Below are 17111 nucleotides of genomic sequence, written 5' to 3' on the forward strand. Positions count from 1 at the left end.
GTAGGTTGAACAATTTGTAACATGTACCACTCTGGAGAGGGATGTTAATAATGGGGATGGCTAACGCAACGGCACCCCACTCCTGTACTCTTGCCTGGAAAATCCCATGGATGGAGGAGCCTGGTGGGCTGCAGTCCATGGGGTCGTGAAGAGTTGAACACAACTGAGCGACTTCACTTTCACTTTTCACTTTCATGCACTAGAGAAGGAAATGGCAATCCACTCCAGTGTTCTTGCCTGGAGAATCCCAGGGATGGGGGAGCCTTGTGGGCTGCCATCTACGGGGTCACACAGAGTCGGACACGACTGAAGTGACTTAGCAGCCACTATGGAGAACAGTGTAGCGACTCCTTTAAAAACTGGAAGTAGAACTGCCATACGACCCAGCAATCCCACTGCTGGGCATACACACCAAGGAAACCAGAACTGAAAGAGACGTGTACCCCCATGTTCACTGCAGCACTGTTTACAATAGCCAGGACACGGAAGCAACCTAGATGTCCATCAGCAGACGAACGGGTAAGAAAGCTGTGGTCCATATACACAATGGAATATTACTCAGCTATTAAAAAGAATGCAATTGAGTCAGTTCTAATGAGGTGGATGAAACTGGAGCCTATTATACAGAGTGAAGTAAGTCAGAAAGAAAAACACCAATATAGTATATTAATGCACATACATGGAATTTAGAAAGATGGTAACGACGACCCTACATGCAAGACAGCAAAAGAGACACAGATGTAAAGAACAGACTTTTCAACTCTGTAGGAAAAGGCAAGGGTGGGATAATTTGAGAGAACAGCATTGAAACATGTATATTACCATATGTGAAATAGATGACCAGTCCAACTTTGATGCATGAAGCAGGGCACTCAAAGCCGGTGCACTGGGACAACCCAGAAGGATGGGACAGGGAGGTTGGTAGGAGGGGGGTTCAGGATAGGCGGTACACATGTACTCCCATGGTTGATTCATGTCAATGTATGGCAAAAACCATCACAACACTGTAAAGTAATTAGCCTCCAATTAAAATAAATAAATTTTAAAAAAGAAAAATAATAATGAGGATAGCTATACATGTGTGGGGGAAGAGAATATATGAAAAATGTCTATCTTCCACCCAATTTTTCTGTGAATCCTAAGCTGCTCTAAAAAAGACAAAGTCTTAATAATAGTCATTTTTTTTTAAAGACTGAATAATTTCTCAAAGGGGACCACTTTGAATGTTTGCCCCTCACTCTGGCAAATTCACATCTTGGAATCCTAATGCCCAATGAGATGGTGATTAAACCTTGAGGATAGGCCCCTCATGAATTGCATTAGTGCTTTTATAATAGAGTTTCTAAAGAGCTCCCAGCCCCTTCTGCCAGGTAGCAGTGCAGGAAGTCAGTGACCCAGACAAGGGCCCTAACCCGACTATGCGGGAATCCTGGTATCAGACGTCCAGCCTCCAAAACTGTGAGAAATAAGATTTCTATTGTTTGTAAGCTACACAGGCTGTTATTTTGTTACAGCAATCCCCACAGACTAAGACATAGAATTGGTGCTGCTTAACAAATATCTAAAAATGTGGAAGCAATTTTGGAACTGGGTAATAGATAGAGACTGGAAGAATTTTAAGGTACATGGTAGAAAAAACCTACATGACCACGAACAGACCATTAAAGCAATTCTGGTGAGAGGTCAGAAGAACAGGAAGCTATAGAGAAAGCCTCAATCTTCCTGGAGTGCACAGCTAAGGATTGTGAGCAGATTGTTGATAGAAATGATGGCTGGTAAAGGCTCTTCTGATGAGATGTCAGGTGGACATGAGGAACATATTACTGGAAACCAGAGGAAACATATTACTGGACCACAGCCTACAATAAGCATTGGAGCATCCTGAACTTCTCTCCTAGTGCTGAATGCCCTGTACAACCCTGCAAAGACCTACAGGGGAAGTGAGTGTGGGGCAGGGAATAGTGGGTATTAATAGAAAACATGTGGCCCTTAGAGCCCACTAGTTCTCTGAAACCTTCTCATTTATCCCCATGTGCCGAATGTGCAGCAGCTAAGCGTTTACTTCCTGTTAAAAGACTGAATGTTCTTTTCCTATAAAGTTGAATAAATTACTTGGAGGGCTCCAGTCCAACAACTGTGGCATTTATGGGCTCATGGTGTAATAAGCAGTCTCAGACCCACTCATTCTAAAGCAAATATTGATAGTCAACCAGCAGTGATTTTATACGCAACTGTTGGTCAACTTTTCAGATATCCCATCCTTAAATATAAACAGACCACCAAAGATCACCAGACATTTGAGAAAAGCTTGCAACCTGAAAAAGAAAAATCAAACATAAAAGTGGAAAATAATCTCAGAGGAAAGAAAGATAATTCAAGGAAGAGAACATAAAAAGAATTAAAATTAGAGTTCCGGAATCAGGAATTTTCAAATACATTATTGCATAGCCATGTCATAGACAGAAATTGTTATTCCAATTAGAAATATTAGGAAATTGGTGTTTCGAATGCCCCCAGCCAGTGACATGGATGGGATGTGAGCCTACATGCACAGAATCCCTAGTGCTCTTTTAGTTGAACCACAGCTGCTTAGGTATTTATAAACTCCACCCACAGTGTATAGTTATACAGAACCAAATGAAAATCAGTCCCAAATACATGAAACCACAAAATCCTTGTCTGGGAAGCATCTGTATTTTTGTCCCTTGTATTCTATTCTTTTGGCCTAGGAATCTTTTATTAGTAACTTAAAATCATTAACATTCATAATAGGAACAATTTTAAGCTGTATGGTCTCAAGAAACCTACTGTAGAAGGAAACACACCATTTTCGAAAAATTGTTATCAAAAATAATACCCTCAGGATTTCCCTGGTGGTCCAGTGGCTAAGACTCTGCAACTCCCAATGCAGGTGCCCAGGCGGGTGCCCAGGTTTGATCCCTGGTCAGGGAACTAGATCCCACATGGCACAACTAAAGGTTCTGCATGCTGCAACTAAGACCTGGTGCAGCCAAATACATAAATAAAATGTAAAATAGTGAAAATAGCCTCAATCAATAGCCCCAAAATAAAGTTATTTAAAATAACTTTAAATCAGCCTGAAAATCTCATTATTATTATTATACATACAATTTTCATTGTGTGTTAGTTGCTCAGTCGTGTCCAACTCTTTGCGACCCCATGGACTGTAGCTCACCAGGCTCCTCTGTCCATGGGATTTTCCAGGCAAGAATACTGGAGGGGGTTACCGTTTCCTTCTCCAGGGAATCTTCCTGACCCCGGACTGAACCTGGGTCTTCCAAATTGCAGGCAGATTCTTTACTAACTGAGCCACCAGGGAATGTGCTATGAAATATCAGGTGGGGCAAAAGAATAACAGGACATGTGTGACTTAAATAGGATAACCGTGGTGTTGACTGGACTGTTATATGAAAGCAAACACAATGCTGTCCAGGGACTCCTTATTCCTAGACGAGAATCCTAGACCACCTCACGGAAATCACACTGACAAGAGGAAGGTCAAGTGGCAGGAACTGCCAGACAGCAATGATATCAGATAAAGGCAGCATTAGGCTATGTGAGCCATGCTGATGCCTAAAGGGAAAACTCGTCATTTGTTTCACCTTTTTCCTTTCACTGAAAATCTAACTAATAGGAAACAACATTCACTTCAACTGAAAAATAAACTTTCCCTTTCCCTCCCTGACTCTGAAAATGAACCAGTAATACTGTAAAGCAGAAAACTACTTAAATCTCAGCTTCCCTGAAGAGTTTATGTTTGGCATACTAGAGATATTTCCAACACCATTCCTTAAATTCCTCCAAAGACCTCTCCCACTTACAGCAGGATTTGCCCAAGATTTCAATAAGGACTTTTTCTTCACAAGCTTCAATATTCAAAGTTACTTGGAAATTGTAATGGAAAAATAAATGGGTGAAAAAAATAGTTTAAAAAGATCCCATGTATTTTTCTAATCCTAATCTCCAAAATATACAAGGTATATAAAATTGAAATCCATCTTTAATTATAGGAAGAGATCCTCTCACACATTTTTGCTAAAAAATTCAGAAAGATGTCTATCAATCTATAATTATACTATTTTAGTTTAAAATAATAAAAGTTATTTTTATTATTATTTAAAATAATAAAATAAAACAGTCTAAATAACAAAAAATCATTTTAATTTTTAGGTCATCTCCTTGTATGCTTAATCAGTGTGTCCAGTCAGAAAGATACAGGAAAATAATAATGAGTTACTTCTATATGCCAGGCACTCTTTTAGCTGCATCACAAAAAAAGTGTGAAAGATCTAAGATTTTAAGCCAACTCTGCTCTTTGTTACCTGTATGATATTGGGCCTCCTGCTCAAATACTCTCAGTCTTAATGTCAACAACTTTAGATTGTGGATAATAATAGTTACCTCATAGAGTTACTGTGGGGTTTAAGCTAGCTAATGGTTGTAGTCAAGGCTTAGGATCTATAGTTGGCACCTAGTGTTAGCTGTCTATAATCAGTGCCAAGAAGACAGAACCAAGAACCAGAACTGTAGCAGAAAAGAAAAGTTGGACAGAATTTCTGGCAAAGAGCTGAGGAATCAAATTAGTATTCTCTCAAGAATCTTCACCTTTAGGCCTGCATCCATCTGGGGGAGGCACAGAGAACTATTAGGAAGAATCCTCGGGGCAACCTGGTTCTAACACAAAACCAAAGATCACAGCTGGGAACAGACCAGCCTCTGGAACGCGGTATTTGACTCAAGTTGGGTTGGCATGCAGAAGCAACGCAACAGGGTTTGCTTTGAGAAATATGTAACATTATGTAAACTGTTATTACTACATACGTACATACATCCTAACTTACACAGACATATGCTGTCAAGCAGAGAAGGATTTATATGTTGTGTGACCGAAAAGACAACAGATGAGTAGGTAAGAATATCAGAGAAAGCAAGGAACGTGGTAATAAAACTAGGTTAGAGATGTCATATAGGGTGATGGCTAAGCATTCAGGCTCTGAAAACAAAACGCTGCACTTCGTTGCTCAGTCGTGTCCAACTGTTGCCACCCCATTGACTGTAGCCGGCCAGGCTCCTCTGTCCATGGGGATTCTTACGCAAGAATACCAGAGGGGTTGCCATGCCTTCCTCCAGGGGATCTTCCCAACCCAGGATTTGAACCGGGGTCTCCGGCACTGCAGGCTTTACCAGGTGAGCTATGAGGGAAGCCCCCAAAACAAAATGCCTATTTACAAATATTGGCCAAATATTGGCTTCATCATTTACATTTCAGCATGAACTCAGTTAAGGTAAATACCTTTTATGTGCCTTAGCTTCCTCTTGTGTAAATATGAATAATATTAATATCTACCTCATAGGCTGTTATAAGGATTAAAAACATAATAAAGTACTTAGAAGATTGCCTGGCACATGGTAAGCATGAGTTTCCTAACCTGTGAAATGGGAACAATAAAACTTATTACTTCATAGGTTGTTATAATAACTAAATAAATCATATCTGTACAGTGCTTAGTACATAATAAATCAATATTTGGTATTTTTATTTTAATACCAGTACTTGGTATTTTTATGGGTGGGTACCAAAAATAAATTTTAATCCAGAGAAAAAAATAGCGAAAAATACAGAAAATATCATGAAAAAGTGTTATTCCTATTTTGGTGTTGAATATATTTACTGGGAAGCCATGAGTAACTTGGCAGGTTTATCCTCTTTCCACTGTATAAAACACATATGAATCATTCCATCTCTGAGATCTGTCAAAGGATTTAAGACAAATAAAATTACAGAAGACCCCAAAAAAAGGAAGAAGAAGAAAAAGAAACCACATCTAAAACAGCAATTCTGAAATAATATTCCTCTCAATCTTTATTCACTGACAAAGAAAAAAGAAAATTTGGCAACTAAATTAATGACCAAAAACTATTTACAATCTTACTTACAGAGAAAATTACACTTTTAAAATTTACAAAATGGACACTCACAAAGAAATTTCTTATGACAAGCCTACTGAAGAACAAAACAAATACTGGCATTAAGAATTTAAAGGTCAATTAACTGGAACCCAAATAAGCATAACTTTTTATAACTTCTTATAAAGAAAGTCCATAAAGAAACCAAGAGAGTACAACAGCCAAGGGAACCAAGAAAATTTTGAGTAGGAGGCTGTGGTCAACAGCGGGCCAACTGCTGAAGGGCTGAGGTACTGGGACACTTGGAAGTGTCCAGTGAGGCTGGGCAGCAAGGTTATAATTAGTGATATTGCTAAAATCATTACATGGGGGACAATCATAGTACAACCTGGGAAATGATTTTTACAGAGAGAGGAGCAAAAGGTAAAGCATGAGTCACTGACTCTGAGTTAGGATAAGCTTTCCCAACTTGGAGATAATCAAACTGGGATTTTTTTTTCCAAGTTATAATTTTTATTTTAATAGTGATAAATAAAGTAAATTGATAGTGGGGATGCATTCCACAAAACCTATGACCGGGTCACCCTCTAGCCCAAAGAGAATACAGTAACTTTAGTCTTTCCATCTAAAAGCTGCTTGTGCACAAAAATGTAAGAGGATAAATATGAAAGGTTAAACGGAACGGTGTTTCACTGGATTTTATTACAATTCTTCTGTGCTAAGAGATTCTTGGTTGGAAGTAAGATTTAACATGATTTTTAGAGATGTGATATGTGTACTGGTCTCCACTGTAAAAGGATTATGCAGGCTAGAGTTTATGAAACCACCTGTAAGTTCTCCTGGTCAGTTCTGAACGATCATTAATACCATTTATATAGCCATCCAGACAGCAGTGCCAATACAAATATAATGTGAGTTACATATACAATTTCAAAACTTCTAGTACCCATATTACAGTTAAAAACAGGTAAATAATTTTACTATTTTCTATTTAATCTACTGTCCAAAATATTATCATTTCAACATGTAATCAATATAAAACTATTGCACAGGTATTTCATATTCTTTTTTCAAACTAAATCTTTGAAATCCAGTGTGTAGTTTACATTTCCAACACATCTCAGTTTGAACTAGTCTCATCTACAGTGTTCACTAACCACTTGTGGCTGTGCCTGCCACACTGGACACTGCAGGGCTGGAACCCAAACTCCCTGGAAATAGCAACACGCATTGTCTTATTCACAGATTTGCAACTGTAGCATTAAGAACAGTGTCTGGCACAAACACACTGCAACGAATATTTGTTGAATGAATAAACAAATAAATTAATCTATTGGTTTTATACACATACATTAAAAAATCCTATAACATTAAAATGAAATTTTATTTTATTACATAGTCCACCAGTATTTGCAAAGAAGTGTTTTCTATCTTAATGTCCAATCCATTCTAAAACTAGCAAAAGAATATGCCCAGTAGAGCATCAGGTCCCTGACAAAAAATTCAATAATATTCATTATTTTTTAAATGTTTACCTCCTAAAGTACTGAGATTACTTAATATAAATGAAATGGGCCCCAAAGAACTGATGTTTTACTAACAAAGGTGAGGGAGAAAAGCTTACCTTCTCTGCCAAGAGCTCGCGTATCTTGCTTGCTTGAACTCTAAATTTCATGAGCTGGGACTCCAGGGCTACACAGCGTTCTTTCCAATCTACTGGCCCTTCTGTCTCAGAAAGCTCTGCCATAATTATTCTAGGAAAGAAAGCATTCAAACAGCATACTATCAATTAGCATTCAGGATAATTCTTTAAATCATCCAATGCACACATTCTAGCCACCATCTAATGATATCTAAATGCAAGTTTTGAATCCTAAGATAAATTCCAGAACCTGGTGAATACTCATGGAAAGAACTTAGGAGAGAAACTTTCTGTGTAACTTAACCTTTCCATGTCTCAGCAATCTAGAAAGAAAGGGGGAATTCAGCAATAACGAACCATTCTTCTCACACATAGGTAAGGAACAAATTAAATATTGCTCTTAACATCACTTTGGACACCATAATAGTATCACACAGAGTACTGTCATTATTTTAGCTCTGCTCAACAGGTAAGATTTTTAAAAATCTGTCAGTTTATGATTTTACCACATTAAATTTACAAAATTATTAGTTTTGCTTCCATTGGTAGCATCGTATGTGTGTGTGCTAAGTCACTTCAGTTGTGCCTGACTCTTTGTGACCCCGTGGACTATAGCCTGGCAGGCTGCTCTGTCCATGGGATTCTCCAGGCAAGAATACTGGAGTGGGTTGCCATTCTCTTCTCCAGGGGATCTTCCCGACCCAAGGATCGAACCAGCATCTCTTACGTCTCCTGCATAAAAATAAGCTAAAGAAACTTCATATCAGTGTTTTAATTATGACTTAGATTTGTATTATAATTATTACTTACCACCGCCATAAAGTTGTCCAGGTCCAGGTTATCTTTCAAAACAAAAACACTTTGGCATATTTAACTGGGCAAAGTATTATGACCCTGCCCAAGTTTAAATAATTTTTATTTGGTGTAAGAAGAGAAAACATATAAATATGAAATTTGGAACCACCTACATTAAATAAATCTGGAATCAGGGTATTCCATGATAGTAACCTTTTTTTGGAGGAGGTTAATCCCAGGAAGAATCACAGTAAGGGGGAAGCCAAGAAGCAGGAGCACAGATTTTGAAATTCTAAAGTGCAAAAAACTATTGCTCAATTTTGGAAACACAATTATTTCTAGTTCTGGGTGTTGAAAATGTAGTTTTAAATGTTACTATTTCATCAAGTCATTTTTGTAAATGGCTTTATAATGTGTTTCTGAATTGCCCTTGTTACGAACTGACAAAATGTGCATTAGGAATGGCTCTTCTGGAGACGCCAAGCCCTAGTCTTGGACTATGTGTGTGTGTTAAGTCGCTTCAGTCATGGACTATACATGACAGCAAAACTCAGAATCCCAGGACAGAACTGCAGTTGAAGCATATTATTCTGTTCTTTTGTTTTTCAAAAACATGTCTGCTTCACAAATTGACCAAGTTAATTTTCCCAATATTTCGTGCAATATAACCCCTTCTTAAACCTAGAATAGTTTTTAAAACCTGCAAATGATTGTTTTCCTAGCATAAATATTGTTTTGTGCTTAGATTAGCTTTCATATTAATACTTATATTACCACTCAATAATTTAGAAGTAAATATAAGCAAAGTTGTTCTAAAAAGGCTACAACTTCATTAAGAGTCCCCTGGTCATCTCAAAGCCTTCAGATGCTACTAAATTCTAGCCATAATGTAAAGGGAATCTTCCTGTAGAGCAAGTAATCGTTCTCCTCATTTCTTCATTTTTTCTAAAAGCCCATCCCATTGTTTTAGAATTTTCCCTAAGGATATTAACCATATTAATGATCTTTTTCATTATTCACAATAGCATTTACTATCAATGCACACAAACTCTTTCTCAATTCTACTGCTACTTCATTTCTTTCCTCTTTAGCTTTAGACTAGACAAAGAAGAAAATACAGATGAAATCTTAAAAATAGAAAGCAGACTTGAAATGCTTAAGTCTTGAACCATTCTTATCATTGCACAGAAATATAGGGAAGCTTCTATGTCTTAAGTAACAAGAAGAGTATTTCATACTGGTTAATTTTTGCTCTACATTTAAAATAACCTGTTTAGTTCCACTATAAAATTTCTACAGCTTTAAAAATAACAAGCATTTTTCAACAAGTAGAAATCAGTGTAATGAACTATACGAATTGAATAAAAGACAAAAACCATATGATTATTTCAACAGACACAGAGAAAAGCACTTGACAGAATCCAACATTATTTTATGATTAAAAACATTCAACAAACTATTAATAGCAATAGAAGTTAATGTCCTCAACCTGATATAGAAGTATCTACGAAAGCCCACAGCTAACACCACACTTAATTCTAAATGACTGATCGCGTAAGGTCAGAAACAACATAAGGCTGTTTGCTTTCGCCACTTCTAATGTGTCACACTGGAGGGTCTGGCCAGTACAAGAAAATAAAATAGGAAAACACATAGATTGGAAAGGAAAAACTAAAACTATCTCTATTTTAAGATGTCATGGTCTTATACACAGAAACTTACAAGGAATCCATAAAAAAAAAAGAAAAAAGCTATTAGAACTGTTTGATATCAGAAAAGTTTCAGGAAACCATATCACTATATGAAAATTAATTGTTTTTCTATACACTTGCAAGGAAAACTCCAGAAATGAAATCAAGACTACATTCCACTTACACCAGCATCAGAAATAATTAAATATTTAGGAATAAATTTAACAAAAGAAGTACAAGATTTGTACTCTGAAAACTAAAAAACATCACTGAAAGAAATTAAAGAAGACCTAAAGAAATGGAAGACTTCGTATGGATGGCAATACCTGCAAATGGATATGCACATTCAATGCAATCTCTATCAAAATTTTAACTACATTTTTTGCAGAAACTGACAAGCTGATCCTGTAATGCATACAGAAATTCAGAATACTCAAAACGATCTTAAAGATTCACACAATTTCAAAAATTACTGTGAAGTTATAGTAATTAAGACTGTATGGTACTAGCATAAAGATAGATACATAGATAGATGGATAGACAGATCAACAGAATAAAATTACGAGTACAGAAATGAAGAAATAAGGACGGGGGCAAGAACAGGTGAAGGGGCTCAAGTGGCACAAACCTCTTACATTAGCTATATAACAAGGAAGGGCTTCCTTGGCAGCTTAGCTGGTAAAGAATCCTCCTGCAATGCGGGAGACCCTGGTTTGATTCCTGGGTTGGGAAGATCCGCTGGAGAAGGGAGAGGCTACCCACCCCAGTGGGTGCAGATGACACCACCCTTATGGCAGAAAATGAAAAACTAAAGAGCCTCTTGATGAAAGTGAAAGAGGAGAGTGAAAAAACTGGCTTAAAGTTCAACATTGAGAAAACTAAGATCATGTCATCTGGTCCCACTGCTTCATGGCAAATAGATGGGGAAACAGTGGAAAGAGTGGCAGACTTTATTTTGGGGGGCTCAAAAATCACTGCAGATGGTGACTGCAGCCATGAAATTAAAAGACGCTTACTCCTTGGAAGGAAAGTTATGACCAACCTGCTGCTGCTGCTGCTAAGTCTAAACAGCACATTAAAAAGCAGAGACATTACTTTGCCAACAAAGGTCCATCTAGTCAAGCCTATGGTTTTTCCAATAGTCATGTATGGATATGAGAGTTGGACTATAAAAAAAGCTGAGTGCCAAAGAATTGATGCTTTTGAACTGTGGTGTTGGAAAAGACTCTTGAGAGTCCCTTAGACAGCAAGGAGATCCAACCATTCCATCCTAAAGGATATCAGTCCTGAGTGTTCATTGGAAGGAGTGATGTTGAAGCTGAAACTCAATACTTTGGCCACCTGACGCGGAGAGCTGACTCATTTGAAAAGACCCTGATGCTGGGAAAGATTGAAGGCGGGAAAAGAAGGGGACGACAGAGGATGAGATGGTTGGATGGCACCATCGACTCAATGGACATGAGTTTGGGTAAACTCTGGGAGTTGGTGAGGTGATGGACAGGAGGCCTGGCATGCTGCAATCCATGGGGTCGCAAAGAGTCGGACATGACTGAGCAACTGAGCTGAACTGACTGAACCCACCCCAGTATTCTTGGGCTTCCCTGGTGGCTCAGCTAGTAAAGAATGTGGCAGGCCTGTGTTTGATCTCTGGGTTGGGAAGATCCCCTGGAGAAGGGAACAGCTACCCACTCCAGTATTTGGGCCTGGAGAATTCCATGGACTGTATAGTCCATGGAGACACGACTGAGCAACTTTCACTTTACCAAGTAAGTCACAGGGATGTAATACACAGCATAAGGAATATGGTTAATGTACTAACTTTGTATGGGAATAGATGGTTGCTAGACTTATGAGGATCATTTCATAATGTATGCAAACAAGAAATCATTATGTAGTATACTGAAATTAACATAATAGTGTACAGCAACTCTATTTTATTTATAAAATATATCTATAACAACCATACTTCCAAATAAGATCACATTCTGAGATACTGTGGGTTAGGACTGCAACATTTCTTTTTTGAGGGGAAGGGAGCAATTCAATCCATTTTTTAAAATACACAAATTAAAAAACCCTCACATGCAGAGTGAACTGATTTTTGACAAGGTGGAATGAAAAGTTCTTTTTAAATAAATGGTACTGGGCAATTGGATATCCACATGTGAAAGAATAAATTTGGTTTCCCACCTCATACCATACACAAAAATTAACCCCAAATGGATCAAAGACCTAGATGTAAGACCTTAGGCTCTAAACTTGTAGTAGAAAAAATAGTCATAAGTCATTGTGATCTTGAATAGACAGTTTCCTAATAGAACATTTAAAGCATAAGTAATCAAAAAAATAGATAAATTTAACTTAAAATTAAATATTTTTGTACTTCAAAAGACACCATCAAGAAAGTGAGGGCTTCCCTAGTGGTCCAGTGGTTAAGAATCCACTGTGCAATGCAGGGGACACGGGTTTCATCCCTGGTGGCATCCTGGTCATGCCACAAGGCAACTAAGCCCATGAGCCGCAACTAGTGAGCTCAAGCCTGGAGCCTGGGTCTGCAACAAGAAACCATGGCAATGAGAAGCCCCTGCAACTAGATTGTAGCCCCCACTTGCTGCAATTAGAGAAAGACTGCATGCAGCAATGAAGACCCAGAGCAGCCAAAAATAAATAAAAACATAATATTAAAAAAAAAGAAGGTGAAAAGATAACCCACATAATGGGAAGAAATATTTACTAATTACATTATCTATAAAGGACTTGTATCCAGAAAATAAAAAGGACTCTTACAACTCAACAATAAAAAGCACAATTAAAAAGTAGCAAAGTATCTAAAGAGATATTTTTTAAAGAATATATTCAAATGGACAAAAGCACATAAAAAGATATTCAACATCATAAATATTAATATAAGGGAAAATGCAAATCAAAATCACAGTGACATCCCACTGTATACCAAACAGAACTGTTGTAATAAAAAAGACATGTAATAACATGTGTCAGTAAGGATGCAGAGAAACTGGAACTCCTATATACTGCTGTTGAGAATGTAAAAATAGTACAACTGCTTTGGAAAATAACAGTTCCTCAAAAGTTTTAACATAAAGTTACTATATGACTCAGTAACTCCAATGTTAAGTATATACTCAAGAGAACTGAATACAGAAGTCCACATCAAAACTTGTACACAAATGTTAATAGCAACATTACTCAAACAGTCAGAAAGTAGAAACAAACCAAGTATCCATCATCAGATGAAAGGACAAACAAAATGTGGTATATCCACACAGCGGAATCTTACTCAGCCACAGAAGAAGGAATAAAGCACTAATACATGTTACAACAATGGATGAACTTTGAAAACATTACCTCAAGTGCCAAGTGAAAGAAGCCAGACACAAAAAATGACATATTGTATGATTCTATTCATATAATAGGCAAATCTCAAGACACAGTATGTTAGCTTAGTGGTCGTCAAGGGCTATGAAAAGAGGGCGATGGTGATCAACTAGTAATGGGTTGGGAGCTTCTTTGTGGAGTGATGAAAATATTCTAGAATTACACAGTGCTGTTGATTGCACAACCTTGTGAATACACCAAAAACCACTGCACTGTACACTTTAAAAAGTAACTTTTATGGTTTCTGAATTACACCTCAATTATAGAGAGTATATATTTACAAATGAATAAACAAAAAGTAACAGTTTAAGTGGATGTATATTAATAATCTATTGTTTGTGGTTATCCCTGCCAAGAATTCCACCATTAACTCAATCTAGAGTTAATTGTTAATCTCAAATATGACAAGTAGCAGACATATATTTCACCAAGAGTACTGTGCTATGAAAATGACACATCAAATAAATTCTGTTAAACACATCTATTCGTTTCTTTAGTTATGTAATTACATACTTTCACAGTGAAGTAGCAAAATGTTAGGAATATTATTGGTATTTAATATCTGCATTCCTTATTAATAGGGTCATTATTTTAAAAATTCAAAACTATAGATTGGTTGGCTAATGGCCTATGGTTGGCTAACGGTTGCCTAATGGTCCTGAGATCTAGACACCTGATTTCCTCATTTCATCCTGTAATTTCAGTTAATATAAAGTAACTGCTATGTTAATGCACCAGCTTTCTAAAGATTCTAATTTTGAACAACGGTCACCATCTTTTCCCATTACTACTGATTTTACAGAGTCTAACAATATACATAGCTTTGAGAGCCATAGAAAGAAAGAAAAAAGAAAGTGAAGTCACTCAGTCGTGTCCAGCTCTTTGCAACCCCATGGACTGTAGCCCACCAGGCTCCTCTATCCATGGCATTTTCTAGGCAAGAGTACTGAAGTGGATTGCATTTCCTTCGCCAGGGGATCTTCCCAACCCAGGGATCGAACCCGGGTCTCCCGCATTGCGGGCAGACGCTTTACATTCTGAGCCACCAGGAAATCCCCTTGAGAGCTATGACTACCTGCTAAATAAATAACATTTTTAGATTTCGAATTTAAAATTAATCTATCTTCACAGCAGCGGACAGGAAAAAGTCTTTGTTTTCCAAATACCCCCAATGACTTTTGGAAACATTTACTGACACAAAATGAACTGTTTACAGTTGTGGAATGAATGCTCTTTTCTCTGAATCTTTGACTTCCTGTTTCTCTTACAAATCCCTAGAGGGAAAGAAAAAGAAAATAAAGAATTCATCTATTTAGGCTTACCCTGATGAAGCTCAGGGTACCCACTCATATCCTTTAATTCTCCCCTCTTAAGGGACAGATTAACTTGGCCAGGTAAGTGTGGGTGTCTGTATGCACTGGTAGTACTGCGGGAGGGGTGGGGGAAGGGGGCGGCGCGGGGGCGGGGGGGTAGCCATTCCTAAAGCAGAAAAGATGTCTTTCTTGACCGCATCGAGGCTTGCCTTGTTTAAGGAACCTCCCGACCACCAGCCAGCCAGCACCACTTGGGCAAAGCCGGCCCTTTGGTAGCACTGCTTAGAACCCGTGCTCGTCACTCCATAGCTTCTTGGGGATACACACAGCTGTGTGGTCTAGGCTTGCAACTGGCATTTTAACAAAGAAAGCAGTGACCTGCAGGTAGCATAGCACTAAGGCTTTTCCAGCGTAAATGTTTCAACTTCTCTTTCCACGGCGTTTTGCACGTCAAAATCTATGGCTCAAACGTCCCATCTTTTAAAAAGTTGGGGAAAAACTTTAGAGACAGTGCAGTCTCACGGCAGGTTACCTAAGGGCACTCTGACATTTTGGCAACTCAAGGTTTAGAAAAAGGTTCTTTAAAGTTTTGAGAAGTTTCACCCCCGAGGTTGCAGTGGGGCTCCCAAGAAGCCGAGGCCGAGTCGCAGCATCTCAAACTGCGTGGGCTACTCGGCAGCGGACGCGCCACAGCTCCGTCCGCCCCCTGGCCAACCGCGCGGCGCCACAAACGTGGGCCCCACGTTTTCAAACAAAATGTCAAGGGAGACCAGGGGGCGAGGAGCTGCCGACCACCGCTCCCACACGAGAGCCCAGTTCTGGGGGCAGCAGTGGAAGCAACGCGGAGTGCGGGGGACTGCGGCGGGGAGCGCGGAGTTGAGTACGGTACCAGCTTGCTCGAGCCTCTGGGTCCCGGCCCGCCGGATCCGCCCGCCGCCCCCATCCTCCGTGCGACGTGCCCACCCGGGACTGCTTGCTGTAAAGAGGGCGGGGACCCCCGGGCATCCGCGGGCACCGGAATCTCTGGGGTAGCCTTTCGGCTCCGGGCCTGTCTCATGTGCCTACCTCCGCGCGGATCCCGGCAACACCGCCCGTAGTCCCGGCCACGTCTGGTGCGGGGTTCCTGGGGTTCTTAGCGTACACCCTCCTAATACCAAACTCCGAGCAGGCGGGAGAGAGGGGCGGGATGCCGCCTCCTCCAGGGACGGGCGGCCGTGGAAGCCAATCAGATGCCTCAGGCGGCCTTGTGACGTCACCAGGAGGTGTGGCCAGGACTTTGACCCCTCCCGGTCCCTAATCCCAGGAGAGAGTTCTGTCCAGGAGTTTCTATCTCTGGCCTTTGACACACTCAGAGCTCAGAGTCTGTTGTAGGGCTCACCTCTTTTCCATTCGCTCTGCCCTGACTCAGCTCCTTCTTGCTTGGTCTACCTGCCTGAAGCGAGTCCTCATACCAATCAATCCTTCACCCTCTCGTCAGGTTAACTGTCCTGTTTTGATGTACACTCTGAAAAAGACCTTCCTTTTGCTTAAGTTATCAAAAACAGATCCTTTAGTGTTCATGGCCTCCATCCTGCTTTTGTCAGGTTTATTCTTCACAGCTGCCCTTCATCTACCTAAGACTGACGTTATGCACTTCCCTACCCCAAGGAAGTCCACTTGCAACATTTACCTACTATTTCCTATGTCCACATTTAAATGGTCCATCTATCCTCTAAGACCCAGCTCAAACAATCTGCATGTAAGCATGCTTGTCGCCCCACCTAGCAATAATCTCTTGTTTCTTCTCCCTGAGCATTTAGGTTTTTACTCTTCTTGCTACTTAGCTCATTCTGCCTCGTGTACAGTTCCTTGCATGTGTGTGTACATGCTCAGTCGCGTCTGACTCTTTGCAACCCTGTGGACTGTAGCCCGACAGGCTCATTTCCATAGAATTTTTCAGACAAGAATACTGGAGTGGTTGCCATTTCCTACTCCAGAGGATCTTTCTGACCCAGGGATCAAACCCACATTTCCTGCACTGGCAGGAGTATTCTTTATCACTGCAGCACCTGGGAAGCCCAATCCTGATCTCTCCATTAGGCTGTGAGCTCTTTGAAACCAGGGATTTGTTTTCTTTTTGTATCCTCCTTGGCATCTAGCATGGAGCCTGAGTGACTGATCATTTTAATGTAATTGGATTTTACATCCCAAGATGGGGTCTGGAAAGGCCAATCTCAGGGTTAACAACAACAACAACAAAATGGGAATTCTGAATATTGCGGGTAATCCTTCTTCAGGTTACAAAGCTAGGTCAGACACATAACTCTGATTGGTTCACAGTTGGCCAATAGGAAGTGCAAGGAAGCT

General features: G+C 39.5%; 1 protein-coding gene across 2 annotated transcripts in view; it reads right to left on the minus strand.

Moving 5' to 3' along the window:
- PLEKHH2 (pleckstrin homology, MyTH4 and FERM domain containing H2) overlaps positions 1–15961 on the minus strand; it is a 107235-nt gene extending 91274 nt beyond the window's left edge. For both annotated transcript variants that reach the window (XR_011466089.1, XM_070379659.1), the window contains exons 1-2: positions 15831–15961; positions 7553–7682 (exon numbers count right to left, since the gene is read on the minus strand). Coding sequence is in view for 1 of the 2 variants with exons in the window: in XM_070379659.1 (XP_070235760.1) it covers positions 7553–7675 (123 nt within the window). In the remaining variant the exon portion in view is untranslated. The remainder of the gene's footprint in view (positions 1–7552; positions 7683–15830) is intronic.
- Between the last annotated feature and the right edge of the window lie 1150 nt (positions 15962–17111).

The sequence above is a fragment of the Bos mutus genome, chromosome 11 (assembly GCF_027580195.1).
Source record: "Bos mutus isolate GX-2022 chromosome 11, NWIPB_WYAK_1.1, whole genome shotgun sequence".
In the NCBI taxonomy this organism is placed as follows: Eukaryota; Metazoa; Chordata; class Mammalia; order Artiodactyla; family Bovidae; genus Bos; species Bos mutus.